Consider the following 23092-nt stretch of genomic DNA (forward strand, 5'->3'; position numbering starts at 1 on the left):
CCTGCAGTCAGACCGTGCCCTCGTTAAACCTGGTGAATTTGTAAATCGATCTTTATCTGGCCTCAGAACACTGCTGGTTGTAGGGCTGGGCTATATCATACCATTCACGGTAATACCGGTGTAGTTTTGGGCAACGATAGGAAAATGAAATATCGCGATAGAATATGGGTAAAACGCACATGCGCAGTGCCTTTGTTTACATACGCACATGGCGGCGACGCAGAATGAGAAGAGCGAAAGCGGATCGTTGAATGAAACGGACGAACCAGAACTGGTTTGTAAAAATGCTGCAACTTCAGTGGTGTGGGACTGGTTTAGCTTTCGTCCGTCAGATAAACAACAAAGCACTATTTATGGTAGAGCATGCTAGCGGGCCGTCGTTATTACCGTGTTTTTTGGAAAATGCGGCGCACTTAAAATCCATCCTTTGATTTTTCTGAAAATCGACAGTGCCTCTTATAATCCCGTGTGCCTTATGTATGAATTCTGGTTGTGTTTACTGACCTCGAAATGATTTTATGTACACGGCGCTCGAAAATCTGTCAAATGTTTCAGTGCGACTTTGCTAAGCTACGAAGCCGCGCCGCTTGATGGATTGTCGGAGCGTTACGGCTATCGTAGGCAGCCTCGCGGAGTGATACGTACTGTGCTTCAACATAATATTACAGTATTGTGTGTGTATAACCTCTTTTTAAGTTTTGTGGATATTATACATGGTTATGCTGAGGATATGTCGGCCACTTTCCACTGGAAACGCCTTTTGGTTAAACTGTCAGCGAGGAATTTGCTTGTTTAAGTGAAAATACATTGATGGGTTTTTTGCACTAATAAAGTTGAGGAGTTGTAAAGTATTTTGTCTAGTGTCAATTATATCGTCAGTTATATCGTTATCGCAAATTTTCAAATGTATATCGTGATAAATATTTTTGGTCACATCGTCCTGCTCTACTTGGTTGGTTTTGTAATGTGTGATGAAAATGAAGGCGTGTTGAATAACTGTCAGATTGTTTATTGAACTCAGCTGAAGGAGGAGGAGGAAAAACAGCTTCATCAAAAGCATGGCTTTACCAGTTTGATCTTCTCTCCAAACTGGTTCTTCAGTGATGAAACCATGACTCAGTGCCAGACAGTCCCTTTGTCTGTGTCACTGAAGTTGTTGCCATCTCCTGGGAATAATCAGTGCATTAGAAACACAGTAAGGGATTGTGGTACAATATCATCCATGTCTAAGGTGCCCAGAAGAGAGGAAATGATCCAAACAGGTCAAAAATCCCCCCCAAAAAATTCCAGTGCCTCCTGTAGCTTCTAGTCCTGATGAGTCAAATAAAAAATATGAATACTGTTAATGGGAACAAGTAAAAATCAATTTAAATGACAAACAGCCACTGCACAACTGGAAAAAGCATATTGTTTTTTTTCTGTTTGTTTCTCACTAGTTTGAGGCTTTCCTCTGCACATGCCCAGTAGGAGACGTCTTATCACCCAGCATCTTAATGTGGAAAGAGATATTTGAAGAAATGAGGCATAAAGGGGTATCTAAACAAGGACATCTGCTTTTTAATGAGTTCTTCTGGGCTTAATTTCCTGACGGTGTAACCTGACGTCCTCCATATAAACATAACTACACATCGTATTGACGCAGAATCCATTTTTTGCGGTTGGCCCGTTCAGCACCGTTGATGAGAGAATAACTGTCATCATTTCAGTATAAGCATGCATAAATGTCAGTAAATTCTTGGAAAGAAAATGCAAAATGTGCTAAGAAGTAAAAAAAAAAAAATTTAAGGGACAAACATATTTGTTCCTGGAACAAATAAACTGAACACAACAAGATTGGGGTGATGTCAGCCAGTTACCTAGGTTACGCTGTACATTCACCACAAAAGTCTAAATCTGCCGTTAGTCAGTTCACATGTTAAGCAAGCTCTGTCCATCTTGCCTTAACTGACTGTCCTCTACGTTCACCTGCCCTCTAGTCACTGCAGAGGGCAGAGCCTCACACAAGAGGCTGGTTGCATAACACAGTCTGTGTGTGTGTTTCAGAAGCAGCCCTGTTCTGCTGGCTCAGGAGGAGTACAAAGAGATGGCCTTGCACTAACCTCACCTCCGCATTTAGATTCTCTCAGTCAGCAGCACACATGCTTAAATCAAAAACCATTCGACCACTTCGCAGGTTTTTTGTTTCTGAAGTATCCTTTTCCAGTTTGTGGCAGCGAAACAATAACAAGGTGAAGACGGTACTCTCCACGTTACCTATCAGTGCAGTTTAGACAAATGTTACCCAAGAGTGTTTGTGTGTGTGGCAGCAGGTGCCCTGTAGGCATCGGAAAACGTGTTACAGCTGCATGGTGGCCCAATTGGCAAGTGGATAATGGCTTCATTGTGTTGGCTCAGTTTCTCGGTTGGTCAGGTGGCAGGAAAGGGGCGAGACAAATTTCACTACCAAAACAACGTGTCTGGAGGCTTTGTACAGGCTGTAAAGGTGGCGGGTTGTTGCAGAAGCAGCCCACGTCTTGTGTGTTTAGCCTCTGGCAACAACAGACCCATTTGAGTGGAGAGGGGAAGTGCCTGGGCGTCTCATTTCCTGTTTGTCAAGCTTGTCCCATGCAGTTGTGAAAAGGGAGGGGTGGTCTGGTTCTGTCTAATTGAACACTGAATTTGGTGGTCAGTAGGTAAGACATCCTTGTTTGTACTATTAAAAATAAAAAATAAAATGCAGTCACATGCATGGCTGCGTAATTGGCTCTATGCTGCAGTGCCTCTGGAGGCTGAGTCTCCTCATTTGTTTCAATTAACTGCTATCTGACATGTCGCTGTTACCAAAGAGAGAAGACGAGGAAAAATAAGCTTTATTAAGATTTTAATTTCACACCTTAAAATCAAAGCATCGTAGGACGTAGGACGACTCCTACGCTCAGACGTAGGAGTCGTCCACAGAGATTGATTATTGGACAATCAGAGGGTGGAAACTGTGGCTCCCGAGAAAGCAGTGGTGCTGCAGAGTGCTGACTCCAGTTTGTTCTGAGGCAGCATTCATTTAAAGGTTGTGTGCCAAACAAGCACTCACCTCAGATGCCCTTTTTGTAGCCATAAAGCTCTTCTGCTTGTGATGAGCACAATGCCACCAAGACGCACACACAGTCTTTTGTGAAGTCTTTTGTGTTGCGGACAGATGTGCTTACTTCACTGGCAACCAGCCCATCCCCCACGGTGAGAGATGATGTCACTGCATAAGCTCATCTTCCCAGGTGGTAGATGGATCCTCCCCTGTTTACAGCCAATCAGAGGCTTGTTTACACCTGAATCCCCTGGCACGGAGACGAACAGACACACTTTCTTACGTGGCTCTGTAGTCATCTGCTGATCTCATCTCACCGAAAAGGTGAAATTAGTCTCAAATGCGTCTCACCACAGCTCATCCTTTCACTTGTATTCTGCGGAGGAAAACCCAAATATTACTGCTCATCAGTGAAACGGCTCCATTAGCATCTATTGATTTGACCTGTCCTGTGTCTTCTTTCCTTCAATCTCTTTTCTTTCCTTGTTCTTATACTGGCAGCAGCTGCCTATGCCCACATCCTTCTCTTTTTCATTGACGTGCCACGAGGATGCTGAATGGAAAAAGGGGAGATCAATCTTTATGTACACTTGCTTTCAGTGCGTCAGTGTTTGTGTAGCTCAGTAAGATTGTGTACATGTATTACTCTGCAAACACAGGACATGTCACGGAGGTTTTTTGCTATATCTGAAGTCGTCTGTGAATTGCCCTCAAATAGCAAAACATGAGTAGCTTTGTATTTCTGTAACATTTGCTGCCTTTCTTTCCCCTCCTAAATCCTCCTGTCCTCTCCTTTACCAAGGCTGCCTCCTCGCTACCATCACACTAACATGTGCGCACTGTCTTTTTCCTCTTGATTAGCCACCAGGGATGGGCATTTACAGACATGGCTGCGTGATCTTCTGTCACTGCGAATCATCGTAACAAAGGTCTTTGGGTTGGACGCGGTTACATTCTAAACAAAGTGCAGCTCGGTCCGAGTCTTTCCGAGCTTCTGCAGTTTAGTCTCAGAGCTGTTGTTGTTATGATTGGGTGTCCGTAAAAGGCGTTGCTGGTGGTTAAAACCTCCCTGCCTTCTTTCCAAGTATCTTCCTTGGAGAGATCAGACTTCCTCTCTGGGCAGCAGAGCTGTTGCACAAACACAGTCACATGTTACAACGCTGTCTGTACACCTCTAAGCCGATTAGATGTTAAAATGCGCACATCAAAGGTTTAAAATTGCTCATATTTTCCAGCCGCCTCGTTTTTGCTTTGTAAATTTGTTGGCTTCTTTGAGTCACATGCTTCTTTTCACCTTTTTGTGAGCTCCTGGGTGTGACTGCTTCCTGCAGCTTCATCACTCCCACAATTAATCGGGCTTACACAATGGACCAGAGTTTCCTCTGCTATCAGATGGTGAAGAGATCTCGTCTAGTCATCAAGGAGGTGGATGTTGTCTCGTTTTCTTCTTTCTTTCTTTTTGTGCTTGTCCTCTCAGAGCTTTTTGGTTAGATTAATAAACTTCCTCTCTGCTTAAGAGTCTGTTTATCCTTTGTTTTTGATGTTGTACCCATATCCCTGAGTTATTAGGGATATGAATTATTACCCTTGGCCTCCTCATTTGACCCAGCAACTGTTTTGATAATCAGAGCAGCAGATGTGAGTTGGCTGATTTAAAGCCAGCCAGGCTCTCGGGGGCTTGTTGTGACTACGACATGTCAACTATTGTACAACACGCACTCTAGCTAATGGATGTGTAACAGTCTGTGGAGACAAGTGTTGGAAGAGCATTTCTCAAAGTGCTCATGTTACTTACTGAGCTGAATGTTGAAAACAAAGAAAGAGGAGCGATCCTTTCAAATGGACGCCTCAGACACTCGGCAGTCGCACTACCTGCAAACCTGCCTTACAGATGGGTTAAATGGTTCATTTCAGACAGTGGATCACAAACTGAGAGGCAGCCCAAAAAAACAACTTACAAGAACTTTTTGAGTTTATGTAACATTCATGGGTTCACTTGAAGTAGTATTTTACCCCTGAAAACCCCACTATTGTCTATAGAAACTTTACATTATAATAACAAATGTTTAAATGCATATATACATATAAATTGTCAAGAAAATGGACCAGTGTGAGAGCCCAGTGGGCAGGGGGCAAAGCACAGATAAGTATGACTTGTTCACTATTTATTGGTGGCTACAGTTTACCAAGTTTAGAGCAGGCCTGCTATCTCCACGGCCCCCGGGTTAAAGAGCAGAAGGACATTGGCCAGGCTGGAGAAAAAAGCAAATGAAACGGCAACATACCAGACAGTCTGACGGAGGAAATTGAGATCTTTCCTCTGGGAAATAGGAAGGGTTTGGGGGGGAAACCCTTCATCTCTCGTCTCTGTTTGTGTCTGTGTTTCTCTCACAGGTTGGGGAGGATGCAGTGATATACAGTATACCTAGAAAGAGATGTCTGTCTGTGTACGTGTGCATTAACAGGCAGACTAATGCGATATGGCATTGGATTTTTAACAGCAATACAGATCTCATCAGCTGGTTTTTAAGGCATTGTTGTTAGTGTCGTTTGAAATTTCTCTTAGGTATGGCACTGTGCCATACCTGTCTTTTATGTAGTTCAGGTTTCGAGCGTTTGTCACATTTACCTTTCCCACGTTTCATCACTTCAAAAATTGATGATATAAAATATGTCAACCCAGACACTGAAGCAAACGGGCTGCTCTGCATCAGTAAGTCACTCATTCCTCGTCGTCATCTAGTTTTCACTCCGAAACCCAATTACTTGAGCTTAAATGTCCATTTTAAGGGAACATTCTGTGCTTTCAGTCAGTATGTGGTGGTGCGAGTCTGTTCCTGGAAGCGCTATAGGATACTTGCGTCCACATTCCCCTCAATAGGAAATGTGTGTCTAAATACCCTTACTTAGGAGTTAATGAGCTGGATCAGAGCAGACATGCACAGCCCTGCAGCAAAAAGCAGAAGGCTACCCAAACTGTGCAGAAACCCCACACTCTGCTCTTTACCCCGTGCATCATTTTTACTTTTAAGAGTCACCAACAGTTTCTTCACTGCTTTGCGATATTTCTTTTCATTTTGTTTTGCCAAAGCCTGTTTCTACTTTGTTTCTTTTTTTTAAGGTCCATTCTAGCAGTTTCATCTCATTTTGTTGTTTTTTTGTTGTTATTTTTTTTTCTCTTGGAACCCTGAAAAGAGAGCTCTGTTCACCCCAAAGCCCCGTGGTCTACCCAATCATACTCCACCCTTCACACATACATCCTGTGCAAACATGGGCGTCACCTCCATCTTATTTCCCGCAACCTCCTCTTTCCATGATGCTCTTTCTTCTCCATCCTTCCCCCTTCCACCTTATTCTCTGCTGGCCTCCCTAACACACACACACACACACACACACACACACACACACACAGAGACTACTACTTGTGCTCCGACGCAAACAGCAGCTCAAGTCTGACCACAGCTCTTCTTTATGTTACAAGTTCCCCTTTTCTTGCCTCATCCTGCCCAGCTTTACTGAAAAGTTGTTAAAATATTATTCCCCGTGTCCTTTTCACACTATATTTTCTTTTATGTTCATCTTACTCAACCGACACCAGCAGTAGTGGAAACTAACTCATTAAATTTTATAGTCTTCAAAGGATGCTGGCATCTGTAACGTCAGCACAGCTATGGTTCGGTTTCAGGTGGCAAAAAAAAGCACACAGAAACTTAACACACACATCTAAGCATCCACACCCAGGGATGGAAAAGTGGAGTGGAAAACTGTGTCTAGCTGTGAGGTTGTGTAAGTTTCAAACAATGTCTGCCTTGAGAGGTCTTTTTCCAGTGGTGGGAAGATGCCTCTCAGCTTCTTCTTCTTCTTAGATGAAAAAAGGAAAAAATGTATTTCTTTGCGTTGTCTGTTTCCTGGTTTGATGCAGCTGTTCATTGCCAGTAGATGGCAATGTTGATCTCACACCCAAGTCATACCTGTGTGGTCCTCTTCTCTCAGCCTGTGCACTGCTTGTTTGTTGTTTGTTTGTTTTGTTTTATTTAAACTGTAACCTGCTGCTAATGTTTTGCTTTGGTTCAAAAATGTTCTGAATTTTATCTGCAGTTGGGGAATCATTAAGATAAGTCTGTGTGCATCCAGGAATTTGCACAATCGCAGGAAAAGAGATTTTTCCTGGTCTTTTTTCAAGTCTATACGGGGTTCTGGGAACATGTGAAGGAAAGCTTTTGTGTCTCCAGCAGTGCAAACTTGTTACATTTGCACATACCTAAATTTTTACAATGTTTAAGTTTATATCTAAGTGTTCCAAAACTTAGCCACATTCTCTTGGTTCTTCTTGATGAAGGAGAATCTCTTATAAGCACCATTTTATAGATTATTGCAGGTCATCTGTCTCTCCTTCCTCTAGACTGTTAAATTTAAATAAAAATTGAACATGCCATGTCATTTTAAGCCTTGGAGGTTGTGTTTTTGTGTCTGTGTTTTGGGGGGCTCTTTGTGCGCTGTTACACTTGACAGACAGGCGTTTGGCTGGTCCAAATGGTGAAGTGCAGGATAGATAGAGACTCTCCCCTCCTAAGGAATGCAGGGAGGAGGAGTGCAGCGGGCAGCCAGGGCATGCTGTGACAACCTCCCACATGATCTAAACTCTTTCACTCTTTGCTTCTTCTTCTTGCTTTTAACTGTTATTAACACTTTTTCTCTTCTGTTTTTCCCCTTGCGTCATTCTCTGCAGCTCAAACCTCTCACTTTATCACTCTCACTAATCTTAACTCCTTGCTCATTCCCATTTCCTAGTCTCCCCCCCCCCCCCCATTTCATCCATTTCTCTCTGTTTCATTCTCAGTCATTTCTCACTGACATAATCCATGTAGCATCCATGTCGGTGATTTATAAGGATTTGGATACGAATCTGGAATTTCTCATCTCATGTCTGCTTCTTGCTGAAGTCCTGTCTTCCTTTAGCTTTAAACAAGAAAAAACCCGTCCTCCTGTCTATTACACTCTCTCTGCTTTCATATTGAAATCAACTCTGTGCCAAAGGTTTGCAGCAAAATGTCTGAACTCCAGACTAAGCTGACTTGTAACTCGCTTACAGATGCAGCAGCAATTGATCAGACAGGTCAAGTTCTTTGATGCCATTGCTGTTTTTAAATAGAGCATGAAGTTGGAACTCTATTATGTTTGTGCATGAAGTGCTCACATATACCTCCCAAACAAGAATGTCCAACTGAACTGTGAGCCAGAATCGAATGCTCTTGATCTCCTTCAGTTCAGTCTTAAAGTAACTCTTCTCTTTGTTTAACAAAGCTGTGTTTGCAGAAAGCAATGACATGTCTTTGCTTGTAGCCCTTCCCCTACAGGAATGTAGAGCAAAGAAGAGATGACGCAAAGGACACGAGAGCATATGTGCAAAGATTCACAGGCATAAAGGTCGAAGGGAGAAAGTGGTGAGCAAAGACTAGTTAGTCTCTGTAAGGGGCTTGCTGAATTATTGTAAATGTTTAATGCCATGTGCTTCATATGAGTAGCAAGTTGAGATGGTGTTAAAAGCACAGCTGCTTGTTGCACTCTTTATAAGCCCAAAATGGTCTGTAGCAAGTAGGTGTAAGCACTTTCTAGCTGATCGTAGTCATTGAAGCTGCCTTTTTTGGCTGGTGTTTGCACAGACATACAGACCATACGTGCCCATTTATCTCCACAGTTTTTCAGAAGAAAAGGGAGAAAATTACCAATGTTGGTTTTTTTCCTTATTTTTGATTAATAGGGAGGCATGGTAGCAGATGCTATATTTTTATTAAACAGATTTTCTTCTGCAGTTATGTACTGCAGGTCAGGTCGCTGGGTTCATGGTCCAAAGTTATCTCCCTGGCCCTGCTGACCTTTATCCGTGCCTATAGAAACCCCCCAGGCTCTAAAGACCTTCGGTCTGTGCTGTTGTTACTGCCTAAGACCTTACCTAAACACAGTGCACACTCCCACATGCCCAGAATGCAACACCAACGGGTCATATCGAGCAACTTGGAACTACTGTTTCCGATTCATTTATTTTGGGTTTTAACACGGTTGGGTCCCTGAGCTGTTTGGCATTTTGACCCCAGCGATGATTGGCTGGAGATTCACTGTGGCCTGACCAGGACTGGTCTGTTGCCAGGCCCCAAGGCGCATCTGCTATGGTCGTGACTCATGTAGCTCTGGCCTGGAATCAGTGTTTTCTTTGTTTTAAATACGTGGAATTTGTCCACTGACTTTCAGACTCAACCTGTTGAGCCAGCTCCAGAGATCGCTGTTCACAAACATGTTTTATCCAGAATCTTGTATTCCACTTTAAAACCTTTTAGTGATAACGAAAACTTTCAGCAGATTTTAACACATAAATATGAATTTTATCTATGCCTTATGCATTGTTGCTCATAACGTCAATGCTGTGGTGAATGAATATCTTACATTTCTTACAGTGCTTATTTTTCTTATCTGTTGGTCTGATCAGTTCTGACTATAATTATCATGCTTAATGTTGTTGTTTGGGTTTTTTTTTTTTTTACCGACATCACATTAGGGCTTCATTAGGCATCTGTCAGTATCAGTGATGTCGGTGTTTCCATAAATTGCCTCTGTTTATTCTTTTATTTTTTCCCACAAGCGTCCTGTTTTGTAATTAAATCCAATCCTTTGGTATCTCTTAATCAGGGTGGTCGTTTTTGATTAGTTTAACATCCTTCAAGCAGCTTCCAGGTACTGATAAAGTCAGTCTTTCTGTGGTTTTGCTTGTTAAACTAATCTGCAAATTGTTGTTGCTGTGGATTTTACATCCGTAACCTTTTTATAGTGGAAAAAAGTTGCTACACTTTCTCAAGAACTATGCCTTACCCACAAACAAATGGATGTGTGTTCAGAGAATAGAAATTTGATCCTGTATCTGCATTACTGGCAGGTCATTACAGGACTTGGCCTTTTCTATCCAACCTTTCCTGTGAAAGCTTTGCTGTGTTATTAGTAATTTACAGCAATATCTGTTTTGTTGAAAGCAGGTAGCCTTGTCTGCGTATTTGAAGGGGAGGACGCTAGCAGGGAGGGAAGAGTAAACCTCTGTGTGAGAGACAAAGGAATGTGGCAGTTGGTTTCCATTCACGTCAGACGTTGCATAAGAGAGGTCCGACTTGTGCATCATCAGAATCCAAATGGTCACACAGCGCTGCAGACTGCAGTCGTGATCACATATCGCCCGTTTAGTAAAAGAAGGGTCTATTTTAGGTTAACAAGCTCTGCCTCCTCTAACTTTTATCCCCGATTCGCTAAACGTTTTGTTCCCACAAGCGATTGTCGAGGCCAAGCGCTCAAATGATGTTTTCTATTTTCAGTGACCACTTGGGTCCAATAGTTAGAAGCAAATTAGTGGAAAGTTCCTCAAGCATGGGATTTCCATTATAGCGACACACTGTTTTCTCATGATTACATGTAACACTTTAAACAGCAATATCACACTGTGATAGACCACATAAAAATGTGATTTTAGTGTTTATGATGTCCTGTAATACCTTATTATAAAATTTCTTTTCTTTTATTTTTCATCATTAAAATGACAGCAAAAAGGGAATGAAGAGAATGAAACTATTAGCAGTTTGAAGAAGTTCCCGAAATGACAGTAAACACAAGCAGAAAATGACCAAGAATTTGATGAAAATTTGCTGTACATTTTGCAATATTTAGAACTTTTTTTTTTTTTTTTTTTTTAATCTTCCTGAGACCTGTAGACTTTTGATAATGAGCTAGATACAACATACCGACCACAGCCCCAACACAAACTACCCCCACGTCTGATTATATATCCCTTTCTTACCTCTTGCTTACACAGTGACTGGTTAAGCTGCTCACTTATTTGTTCCTGCTTACTCACCCTAAGACAGACACCCATGCCCCCCACCCTTTTATTTTTTTAAACGCTTTCTGTAGTCTTTATGGTGAGGCATGCTGATACTATTATTAGCATCTTAAGAACAGAGTCTGTGCCCTGTTCTGGTCTCTGTCTCGCTGTCTCTCTCCCCTCTTCCCCAGACTCCTCACAGCTGGTATCGGGGCCAGAGCCAGACTCCGTGTGCACCCGTAATGTGGTATGCAGGATGTGGGTGCAGAAAGGAGCCTATCCTACTCGCTGTCTCTTAAAATTTCTTTCTATTTTTTTTTTTTTTTTTGATCATATAAGGGTTACCCATAAACAAGTACTACATATTCCTTACACACTCTGACAGTCTCATTCATCTTGCTCTTACAACTGCATTCCCCAACTCAAGGCATGCACATAGCGCTACAGAATCCCATAGATTTGTGTCCATGCATGAATCTATACTATAGCCGGGCGCATGAAGTTTTGTCTGAGGAGACTGAGCAAAAACAGACAGTAAAGGAGTGAGGCGGTGAAATGCGCAGAGAGAGAATAAGAGGGCTCATCTGTTGTAAGGCAGTAATTAGAGGGAAGAACAGTGAGGGAATGATAGCTTAGTAACACTAGTTGTAATCTTCTCATGAATGGAACACCTTCCACTTGTCTGTGTTCATTTACACTAGCACATTTTATACTTAAGTGTTGCCGCTTCAGCTCTCTACTGATAATTTAATTAGAATTTATATCATACATGTGCTTTAAGAAAAAATATCAAATAAGAAATGCAAAGTAACCTCCAGATGTTTTTTACAGATCTCCTTTTGGCTTTTAAGCAGGCTTTGTTTGATTGGCTCACTGGTTCTTCAGCTTTTACAGCATGTCTGAACTCGCCTGACTGCTGCCAGCCTATCATAAATTGACTCAGTTGAAGTTCAGAATGAACAGGAGGAATGTTGCACAGCATGCAAGACAATTAAAGTGAACGAAGGTTTTAATGGTTATTTTAACACAGAAATAAATGTTTTTTACCTACACTTGCAACGCTTTTCATCCACAATTTTCAATGTCGGCAGATGAGTTTGAGCATTATTTAAAATGCATATATTGGTTTTAGTTATATTTGCACCAACTTATTTTGTGAAAGTTAACAACTTTAAGCATACATATGCAGTATCACTGTTGTAAACCCAGAAACGGTCATGCTTGTGTAAATCAGCAGGTATATAAAGTCTAGCGACACCTTTTTATTGTTTGTCGTTTACCTGCGGACCACCTGTTGCTACATTGTAACTGCAATTCTGGGGAAAGGCTGAACCACGTCCACATGGGCAGACACTGACGTCACCACACCCCACCCCTTTTGCACGTTTCTTCCCCTCTGCGATTGGACGACAGCAATAGAGGAGGAGCGCCTTTCTGTAAAGTGTGCTCACAACGTTTTTTTTTCTCTACCCTACAGTGAGTCACACCTTCTCATAAGTCCCAACGTAGTGTTTTTACAGGCAGACTACAGCTTAACAGTATTAAGGAGAGACTCTGACATCTCTCTTCATGTTTTAAGCTATGGTCAGAGACTCTTACTTCTTTTCTGTAGATAAGAAGGTCATGCACCCTCAGAAAAACTCTAAAACCGGACTAAGTTGCAAAATGGTGCTCCAGGCAGTTGGAAAAGTACTAAGGTAAAACTTATATTTTAACTTAAAAGTGTTGTATCTGCTATTCACTTGAGTGTTTCCCCTGCGTTGTTGCTTTTAATGAAGCCGAAGCAGTGGGTTGTTTTAGTGTCGTAATGCTGCTTTTATCGAAGACGCAAAAACCCGCGTCGACTTTGCCTGTTGTTTGTTTTTGTCGTCATATTTCACCACCTTCTGATTACAGCAGCGCTAACAGTTAAATATGGTTTGTTTCGGTTTTTTTTTAATTTGTTGTTTTTGTATCTAAAGCTAGAAAGTCTCTAATCTGTGGTTAAATCAAGATAAACTTGCTGCCTCTTGCCTGCAGTAATTACACAAGTATTGGGCTCCTGTGATTCTGGGGTCAGTGCAAATTATCAGGATCACCTGAAAACTAATAATTGCTTTCGCTGCAGCTCTTAGCAAGACTCAACAAGAGCAGGAGAAATGTGACACTATCTTCTCATCCAGTCTAATCAATTATTAAAGACGCCTGTAGTATTTTAACATACTTAATTGTGTTAGTCACAGAAAAAAATTACCCCCCTTTTCCCTTAAAGTAAAAATGAATAAAAGGTCAAATATTTGCCAAGGTTATGTGTAATTAGCCTCTTAATTTATAAAAAAGAATTTTACTGCTATCTACAGGTCATAATATGAAGGCGCAGACTTAATACCTGAGGAATGCCTGACCCCAATATATGGGTTAACAGTTTGTTTGTGTGTCATACAACGTGATAGAGCTACCCCAGTTATAGAGAATAAATGTGTCTACTCTGTTTGTGTCAGAGGCCCACAGTCATTATGACTGTGTTCCTCCAGGGGACAGACAGTCATGTTAATGCTGTGATGAAGGTTCCTGTTACTTTTCAAGTCTTCGGCCAGGTGTGCTTCTCTTCAAGCAGCAGCCCAAAGGGCACATGCCTCACATCCTGTGGTGTTTTGTGAAGATGTGGAGAGGGATAGTGAGGGGACTCCCCACTATTGTAGGTTCGCTTAACATATTCTAGGCTGGATATAAGAGCAGCATCAGAAAGTGTTGTTGTACAGTATGTTGTCTTTTGCAAGAACAAGTTTTTCTGCTCCGTCTTTCTTGCGAACTCAACACCCGTGCTCAAGAAATGTGCTGATCACCGAGAAACTACAGCCTTAATGTATTTGCGGGGGGGGATGGTTTCAGAAATCTTCAGTAAAACCTAAATAAAATTACCCTGTTTGAGTTAACACCGACCTTATATAATCCTATTTCCTCCTTCAGTCACTGATTCAATGCCCTTGACTTAGACGCTGTTATGAGTAGAGGTTAGACAAAAGATTACTAAGATGGCTTTTAGGTATTTATGCCTTACCCGTTCTCGTTTTTCTACAAGTAGATTGATGGTTGGTGATGATTGGTGTCGAGAAATTGTGCTTTATTTCAGTATGTTGCTTCCTATTGTGTTAAATCAATTCAAGATTACACTCACAGGTGGTTAAGTCCCAAACCCTTGTGTTGTTATGATGATGAGGCTCGAATGTGGTGCTCACAGGGGTTCCTTGCATATTTTGGTAGACTGAGAGCCAGTAAATGGGATGTTTGATAGGATAACAAGGAGAAGTTGCTAGAACAGGGCTAGTAGATAGTGTGTGTGTGTGTGTGTGTGTGTGTGTGTGTACATTTACATATGTTTAGGTCCGCACCCTGGCTACAGTCCTCATTTACTCATTTGTGAGGCTGCTTTCACCCCCAGTAAAGCTGTTGATTAAGTGGTGACAGCTGCACTGTTGTAGTTTTTGTTTTCTTGTCCAAAAACTAAAATTGGCAAAATATTAAAACTATACTTAACTCTGAATAAGGCAGTACTGACTTAACAAGGATGAACCTCAGGTTTAGTCGATCCTTAAGTCGGTCTCTTTTGTAAGCTCTGTAATGGCTGCTGTGGTGGAGCTTTGGTGCGCTCAGACTGCTTGCTTTTTTCCCTCTTTGTGGTTTTTCAGGGCAGGGTGCCATTGGGTCTATTTAATTTAAGTCCTGAAATAGATCAGCAGACTTGGAGAAAGCTGCTTATTTAACAAAATAGCAGAGTTCATTCACTCTGTTCTGGCCTTACCATTAAATTTCAGTATTATTCAGAGTTTTATCACACTTTTTTAAACTTGACTAGTATAATAATGGGCTTAGAAATGATAAATAAATTAGAGATGCACTTCAATATATGACTTGATCCTTAAACTATGACGTGTGTTTAAGGTCTGGGCACATAGTAAGGCTTTATTTGCTGTATGACCTCCAGTGGATGCCAGTGCTGATTTCTGATTTGTTTTTTTGGTTGTTGTTGTTTTTTTTGTTTTACTTTTTACTTTATATTTATATTTTGTTTAATGTGCCAGTGCATTTGATCGCTTTTTTTTTTTTTTATCAGTCAGATCAAAGCTCTTCATATAGAAAGCAGCTGTCTTAAAGAAAATGGTAAAAATTGTCAGTGTCACCCGACCAGATTGCATTAAAGCGTCCATATGCCACTCGCTGGATACCGCTGTTATCCAAAAAGCCAATTCAAGCAACAGTTGTGTAATATTTTGCTCGCCTGGAGCCAAAGGCTCAAGAGGAACATGGGTTTTGTTGAACAGGTTTTCTTTGTTTGTGTTCAGCTCACAGAAAGAACCAGTAAAAACTGAAAATGTTGTTTGTTTTTCTTTTTCTTTTATTTTAAAGCATTAATGTCAGTGATTTGGTGATATGGAGATGATTAACTATGGAAAGAAGAAGTCGGCATGTTCTGAATACTCCTGAAGCGGTTTAGTCGCCAATTTATGGTGTTAGAGAAACTACTGTAGTTAATTCTCCAAGATGGTGCGGTAATGTAGCCCCATCCGATGGCACGATTAATTGGAACCAGATTCTGGTAATGAGATGTAGGTACGCCAAAAGCAAGTCCAAGAGGTTCCTCCTTTTCTGTTAGATGAGCCTTTTGTAAGAACCAAGCGTATTCAGGATTTATTTGGCCCACAGTCAGAAAATAATCAGCAGTTAACATTTGCACGTCATGTATATGCATGTTTGGCTTGGTTGATGCTCACATGTCTACACAAACAGTCTTTCAGACCAGATAGAACTTGCTTCTTCTACTTTTTCTTTGGTGGGAAAAGGGGGCTACTGCTGTGTGTGTGTGTGCGTGCGTGTGTGTGTGTCTGCGCGCGACACACACAGTGCATTTGCTCTGTACTTTTGGTCTTGTACAAGAGGAAAGGTAGTGAGAGAAGATGGCTTGATGGTGGGGGAGGTGGCATTGCTGGGAAAAGTGAAAGGGTGAGAGTGGATAACGGATGGAGTTGAACAGCTGTCGGGTCAGTTACTCCACAGCTCTGCAGCACTGAACTTTGCCTAACCTGTATAACAGCCCTATTTCCTTTTTGTTTTCATTGCAGATAAACACCAGCAGGTGTTTCTTCCTGCTTCTCGCCATCCACTCGTATATAAATCAGGTTTAAATGTATCTCTCGATTATGAGGCCATATCGTGGACCTGCTTCTGCTGGTGCCAGGCACATGTTCCTTTTCTCCCCCACACTCCTGACTTCTGGATTGCCCTGATCTGCCCCTGATCTGGCGAGGAGAAAGAGGCATCTGATGCCTTTTATGGCAAAAACTTGCCTTGGAGAACATTACCAATCAGAAAGTTGTGTGAAGGGAGGAGTGCTGGCAAAGAGGAAGTTTTCTTTATCCTAAAATAAACTAATGGCTACAGACCATCACCTCCCCTTATCCTCAAATATTCGTAAGAACTGGAGGAGGCAATTGTGTGGGAAAATTATGAAATTACAAAAAGAAAGGCAGGAAATGGCTCAGTGAAACAATGTTTTTAAAAGGATCATTTCACAGGACTTGACCAGTTGTTCTGAAAGGCTTAGCAAAACCTTTGAAACGTTGTGAGAGCTTATGGTATCCAAAGATGAAGCTCTTTTGTCGGGAAAAGCTTTTTCACGTGATAGAACATGTAGCTTACAGCGCAAAACCACACAGACCACATGAATATGTCTGTGCCCTCATGAGAGGGAAGGGGGGTATTTTCTGTTTGTTTTGGCTAGAGGAAGGAAGCAGATGGCGATAAGGAGATATGGGGGAAAAAAACAAGCACTTGAAGGAACTTTAAATGTGAAAAAAAGATTGGCAATTAAAACTGACTCGGTACAGTTCATAGTGTGGGGTAAATTGAAAGCTGGTTGGGCAGGACAATCAAGAGTAAGTCTAGATAGTTGCAGCTTACAGTTGCACTGTACCCACGTCGTAGATTCAAAGTACAGTGCAAATGGTGCTGTGAGGAGAGAAGGATGGGAGGAAAGGACAGAAAGATGCCTTAAGACACATGAGTGGAGCAACTGGTGAAAGTAGCCTGTCATTAATAATTAACCATCAGCGTGTAATCTCCAGTGTCTCTGTGGTTTTACTTTTGTTTTTTCTAAATGATGCCAAAACGAGCTCAGGTACTGCCTGACGGAAACATCCGAATAATTTCCCAACAAACAAGAACCTTTAGCACCTTTGCAACCTTTGGTGTGTGTCTGCGAGTGTGACTATGCAAGTGTGAGTCTTTCAGTGTTTTCAGACGCATCCAGAAGACAGTTTACAGCTAAGCATTTGTCTGACAGATCAATTAGGAGACAGTGAACATGTAAGGAAATGGGGGCGGGGGTGTCTTAAACATTTACAAAGTAAAAAGCTCCAGGGCTCTGTATCTGTCTGTATTATGTTGACATGCCTTTCCTTGTTTGCTGAGGTGGAAAGCTGGGCGATGCTTCCTGGAGAACGGAATTAAACAGTGAAAGGCTTTTGAACACGGAGCTCTGGCCAAGAGGCCTCGTGCTTTACAGTCCAGTCGTGTTTTGAAAGTGTTTATTAGTTCCCATGGATATCAGCTGGGCCTGTGTTGATCTTCCCTCCTCGCTCCATTCCTTTCTACTTCTGCCTGCTCTCTTTTGCTCTTCTTCCATGAATTTAATACCCTTTTTCATGCAGAAAAACAAGCCAATTAACTTTCCTCCTGTAAACTCCAGTGAGGTGAGCTGTGAACAGGAAGTAAAGGACAGAAGGCAAGAGCCGAGAACACATTGATGGATCATTGTGTTTGGAGGTTGTGGAGAAACGAGGATGAGGGGAATTTGCAATAAGTTCAAGAAGGCTGGAAATGAAGGTCAGCAGTAGCACAATAAATTTAAGGAGCAAACTGAACCTCCTTTGTCCTTCAGCAAACCAAAACAGCGTAGCACTGGCAAGTAGGAGCGAAATAAAGACGCATGTATAATCGAGAAGAATAATAGTCTTTACAGGGTGTGGAAAGGCTTGAATGGAATAGCAGATTAAGCTGGTTATTATTAGTCCTAACTTTTAAAATTGTGAAAAAGGAAGATGGGTGGACAGTTGATTGCGCAAAGTCTGCTGCTTGTTAAGATTTTCAACCTTTAACCCAGGAAGGCAGTGCCTTCACTGAGCAGGAGCTGAGGGAAGAAAGGGCTCAGCCCTGGGAACTCTGGCAGAGTGCAATATCACATTGCAGCACTAAAACTAACAGTGGAAGTACAAGGAGCTGGAGATGGCTGCCTTTATAGAAGCTATTCTACAAACATTCGGTATTGAGCCAGAGTTGGAGGATAGGTACAGTAACAAAGGGCTCTTTTGTTTGGTCTCTTTAGGCTGCTGTTAATCAAACGATGGAAGAGTCACAGAACGTTTGTGTTTCGTAACTGATATTTTTGCAATCTGTTATGGATTGGATGCATACCAGTTATTTTATGCTGACTTCCCTGTTTATCAGTGGAATTTTACTGAAGTACTAACTTGGGCTGTTTTGTTTCTATATTTACTGTTGGCTTATCATTTGACCAGCTCATCTTGAAAGGCTGGTTGTAGAATATATGTGGGGGGTTTTTCAGCAGCCTGAGCAACTTTCATTCTTTACAGACTCAAACTAAACTGTAGTTTTACAGCTGGCATAAATCTCAGGCACTAGTAAATTTCTTCTCCCGCTTCACTTTATCTTGTATTTGCCTTATCGGCACCCTTATCATTTTATTAATCTGCCCTGTTGTCTTCTATATTCCAGGAAGTCCAAAACGAAGCCAAATGGAAAGAAGCCACCAGCAGAAGAGAAGAAACAGTACTTGGAACCAGAGTTCACGAAAGTCCGCGTGGTGGACTTCGACCTTAAGGAGTTGGTGGTGCTGCCCAGAGAGATAGATCTCAACGAATGGCTAGCCAGCAACAGTGAGTGCCTTTGACTGTGGTAGTCGTGACAAATTTGAACAATAGAGTTGGACACTTGTAGATGCTCGGCATTTAAAAGACATTTAGTGAGGTCCGTACTCATTGATCGAGCTTGGTGTTTGCACCCACTTGTAATGTTTTCTCGGGGGCTTGGAATTGCTTTCCACATCTATATGCGCTTGTCACTCACCTGGATATAACAAGTAGGACAAGGGAGCTAAGCCTTTAACATGATCCAGGCCTGGCACAGTTTAGAGACTGTTCCCGGTGCAACACTACACGCCACCATTTACAGCCACTCTCAGTGCAGCGTGTCAGCCTTTACCAGAATGTATATTTGCCATTATGAGCGTCGCTTCTGGAGTTTATTCAGCTTTCTATGACCTGGCAGCTGGATCAGTCTCAGACTTTCTTTTTGACTTTGCTTTGGTTACATATCCAAACCACTACGGTGCGTGCAGGGGGGTGGGGTGCAATTCTTCTTTCCTTTTTATTTTAGCTAATAAAACACTTTTGCATAACAACAGATGTGATTTCACATGCCGATAAGTTTTTCACCATGAAAATTAAGTTACACAAGCTTGCATGTATCCATCAGTGGCTGAGGTTTAGCTTCCAGGAAACTCAGTTGGGTGGAGCAATGTTTAGATTTTTTTTCTTTCTTTCTTGTAACCAAATAAATAATGATGTCATTTATATTAAATATTTTCCAAATTCAGGCTTCTATGTTGCGCAGGGGGGAAAATGTGTGGGAACTAGTGGGATGGTAGTTTAATCCTAATAGGAATAGCAAGGGATCTACTTCTTTCCTTTGTAAAAATCGGTTGACATTTTGCCTTATTTAGCGTATTTATGTCTCCTGTTGTTGGAGATGATTACATTGGGAGTCCCTCTAGTAGTTCAAAGCTTTAAAAAAACACAGTCACAGAAGACGTATTACTTAAGGAGTCTCACACTACAAGTAAGATGGACGGGTTTTCCTACAACTAACATGCCTTGCAAGCATGTTGACAGTTGAATAGTTTACTTGAGCCCCTATAGACCCCAGCTTTGCTTTGTTACACTGTTGTGCAAGCGTATAAGGCTGTGCAGGAGTTCTACCTTGCAGCAAAAATACCTGTCTGTTTTAGGTGAATGCTTGTCAAAGCCTCCCTCCCATTCTTTGTGTGAATCAGAAACAAAAACATCTTTTGAAGGATGTGATAATTGGAATTAGTGTGTGCGCATGTGACTCTGACTTCCCACTAAGCATTGCGTATACAATTTTAGGTGTGTCCTCACGAGCCAAAGAAGAACGTGACAATAACATATCTTCTTACGGTCATTCACCCACTGGCATGCCTGTGCATTAGTGTTGTTATAATTCCTGTGTTGTGGATGACCAACAGTCTTGTGCTCTCTCATCTCTTTCCCACAGCAACAACATTCTTCAATCTTATCAACCTTCAGTACAGCACTATCTCAGAGTTCTGTACTGGGGAGATCTGTCAAGCCATGACGGCCTGCAACACGTAAGTTATCGCCCACACTTCTGGTTTATTCATCACTCACCTGGAGAGCCCTTATTGGTTTATTCATCAGAAATCTGGTGTCCTATTGGATAATTCATTAAGCAACGTTTCTCTGGTCAGCAAGGGCGAACTCACAACCCCGAGGAGGTGCTCGGTCTTCTAACTACCCACACAGTATAGAAATGTGCGTATTTTAAAGCTTTCAAGGAGATCTGTTCAGCTCATCTGAAGCTTCGTATTATTTTGTGAATTTATTAGCATGATTGGCAGTTCAAAAATGATCCTTATTTTACACTAGTCCTTCATCCAGGTTCTCAGGTCTGGGAAGGGGGCCTTTAAGGCCACTCACCTATTAAGTCAACTTTTTTCTGATTGGCTGCCCCTCACAAACAGAAGGTTAGGGCTGCTGTGCTTTGATGTGCTTAGATGTTGCACCCAAGGCATGGCCTTTTTAAGCACTAGTTTTCCTCTTTTCATTATTATCACTGGCTTGCACAGACGAAAACCTGATGTAGTCTGGCAAATGTAGAGTCCACATGCTAATAACTGTAGCCTGGGCCAGGTTCAACTTCAATGCCTTGCAGTCCAGCCTGTGATTTTTGCTGCTGTCTGAACCCTGCTAATATCATTACACTCACATCACACACACATTTCCTTGATTCTCTGATCAAAGTGTCACCAGGATGTCTGCCTTTAATCTCTTGCCATTTGTTAGCAATCGGTTCCAGTCCAGGGGCTGAAATGTGTATCGCTCTGAAGTCACCACACAGGATATTTTTTGAAACTTGTCACGTTTTTAGACCCATACCTTTTGTACTAAACTGGTTTATCACTACTATGTGCAGTAAATTAGGCATATTTTACATTAGTTTGTTTAGGATAATCCTGACAGAGGTGTATCCATCTCATGTTAACACAAGGGGATTATGACTAACTCTTAAGTATTTATTGAACTTGCTTCCCCTGTTGAGGTTTGGTGCAGTCTTTTTATGAGGCCTTGACTCTTAAAAAGAGGCCTTCTTTTCCCCTGTGTCTGCTGAAGGCTCGAAAAACTAGATTAGCCACACTTTGAAAAACCGCAAAAATCACTAAACACCTCTTAACACATTGTAAGTAATGCAATCACTCAAGCCGAATTCTGAGACATCGACAAACAACCTGGTGTTTGACAGTAATCACGAGTTCAGCTGTCAGACAATGAAGTTTTCCACTGTTGTCACCTTGAGCTACTGCTTCTAACCCACACCCTGACAAATAAGACAAACATGCTTCACCTGCGGTATTTGAACGGAGGAGGCGTTGGAGCAGATTAACAGGTTTTTGTTTGTGAGTTAATGTCTTGAATATTAAAGACGCAGAGTTGGAGTGAAAATGAAAATAGTCTGAACTCCAAATGTAAGCCCAGCATTTAGGATTGTACCTTTCTCCGCTGCCTGGTACCCAGCACCCCGCCTTTTCCTGCCTATGCAGGACCTGGCACGCGCCGCCCTCTGTGGTTAAAACTGACTGAGGCCCAGTCACAGCAGCAGCGTCAGTGCCCCTGCCCAAGGGCAGAGCTGAGCACTATTTTTGGAAGAAAATGTTTCCATGAGCTCTGAAGGCACCAGAACCATTTGGTAACTATTTAGACCCATTTTGTGTAGGTGGGTGGATAGAAGTGCTCACTGTGTTCACTATACATTGAGTTCTTATAGATGTTTCCAGTTTAGATTCTGTTTCTGAAAATACACCCACTTCTTCAGCATTGTTATAAAAACGTACGTCATTAGGAAAGAATAAAAAAAACATCCAGTCACTTAGCTCGAAGCTAAACATTCACTGCACAGTCAGTTTTTGTGTAAGTCAGTATTTAAAAGCAAAATAAAGTGAGGAAGGAAATTAAGAAATACAATTGAATCAAAATCTGCAGTAGACAGAAAGTTGAAAAAGGCATAAAGCCATGTTTTATAAAGTATCCTCAATTAGATTTACTTAATTTAATCTTGTTTTGTGATCAGATTTCTTCTTACATCTCTACAGGCGATCGTTGTACACACTCGAACAATTTGAACGATTTGATTTTTTTTTTTTTTTTTTTTATAACTTCTTTTTCTTCTTAACTATAAACCGAGGACACTATAAAAGAGACAAACTAAAGGTTAAGCAAAAGCATATTAAATTTGAAAAGCTGTCTGTGCCCCGTTCATGAAGTCTGACTAAGTCACTGTGTTATCTTTACCATGTCTGCTTGTCTCTGTGTATTTAGCAGCACAGGTATATTTGTAGTTTAGCCCGTCTCCCACATGCACACAGTATTAGACTGTCTGTCTGTTAGTGTATTGTAAGTGTCATGTCCTGCTGTTGTGGTCAGTAGTTGCCTCCTGGAGGATCAGCTATGTGGACACTTTACATTCCTCAGGTTTTGTTATGTCTGCCCTGCTGCCTCCCACAGCCGCACTGCAGACCGCTACACCTGCACTCACATTTTATCTGCTTATTCACTGGCCTCTCCAACTCAGAGATCATCTCTCGTCCCTGTGGTTATTTTGCCATTTCTGTCTCAACATCTCGTCTCCTGACAGCCCTCGAAAAGCCTCCCGTGGCTCATTCATCTATCTCTAAGGTGCCTGCTGACCTCCCGTTTGACCTTTTGTTAACCATGTTTCCAAGCCAGCCGCTTACAATTCAGTTATCTGGGTCAGCCCCCACGGAAATGTTTGCCCAGCAGCAGGACTGACGGGGGATCAGTGTCAGC

General features: G+C 41.8%; 1 protein-coding gene across 5 annotated transcripts in view; it reads left to right on the top strand.

Annotated features, from left to right (window-relative positions):
• Positions 1-23092, top strand: part of mob2a (MOB kinase activator 2a) — a 57333-nt gene that overhangs the window by 30942 nt on the left and 3299 nt on the right. For 4 of the 5 annotated variants that reach the window (XM_026176524.1, XM_026176520.1, XM_026176522.1 and 1 more), the window contains exons 2-3: positions 18687-18847; positions 20265-20358. In XM_026176524.1, coding sequence (XP_026032309.1) covers positions 18687-18847; positions 20265-20358 — 255 coding nt within the window. Of the gene's footprint in view, positions 1-11257; positions 12614-18686; positions 18848-20264; positions 20359-23092 lie in introns of those variants that run through there. The other variant, XM_026176519.1, reaches the window with a different exon arrangement.

The sequence above is a fragment of the Astatotilapia calliptera genome, chromosome 7 (assembly GCF_900246225.1).
Source record: "Astatotilapia calliptera chromosome 7, fAstCal1.2, whole genome shotgun sequence".
NCBI lineage: Eukaryota > Metazoa > Chordata > Actinopteri > Cichliformes > Cichlidae > Astatotilapia > Astatotilapia calliptera.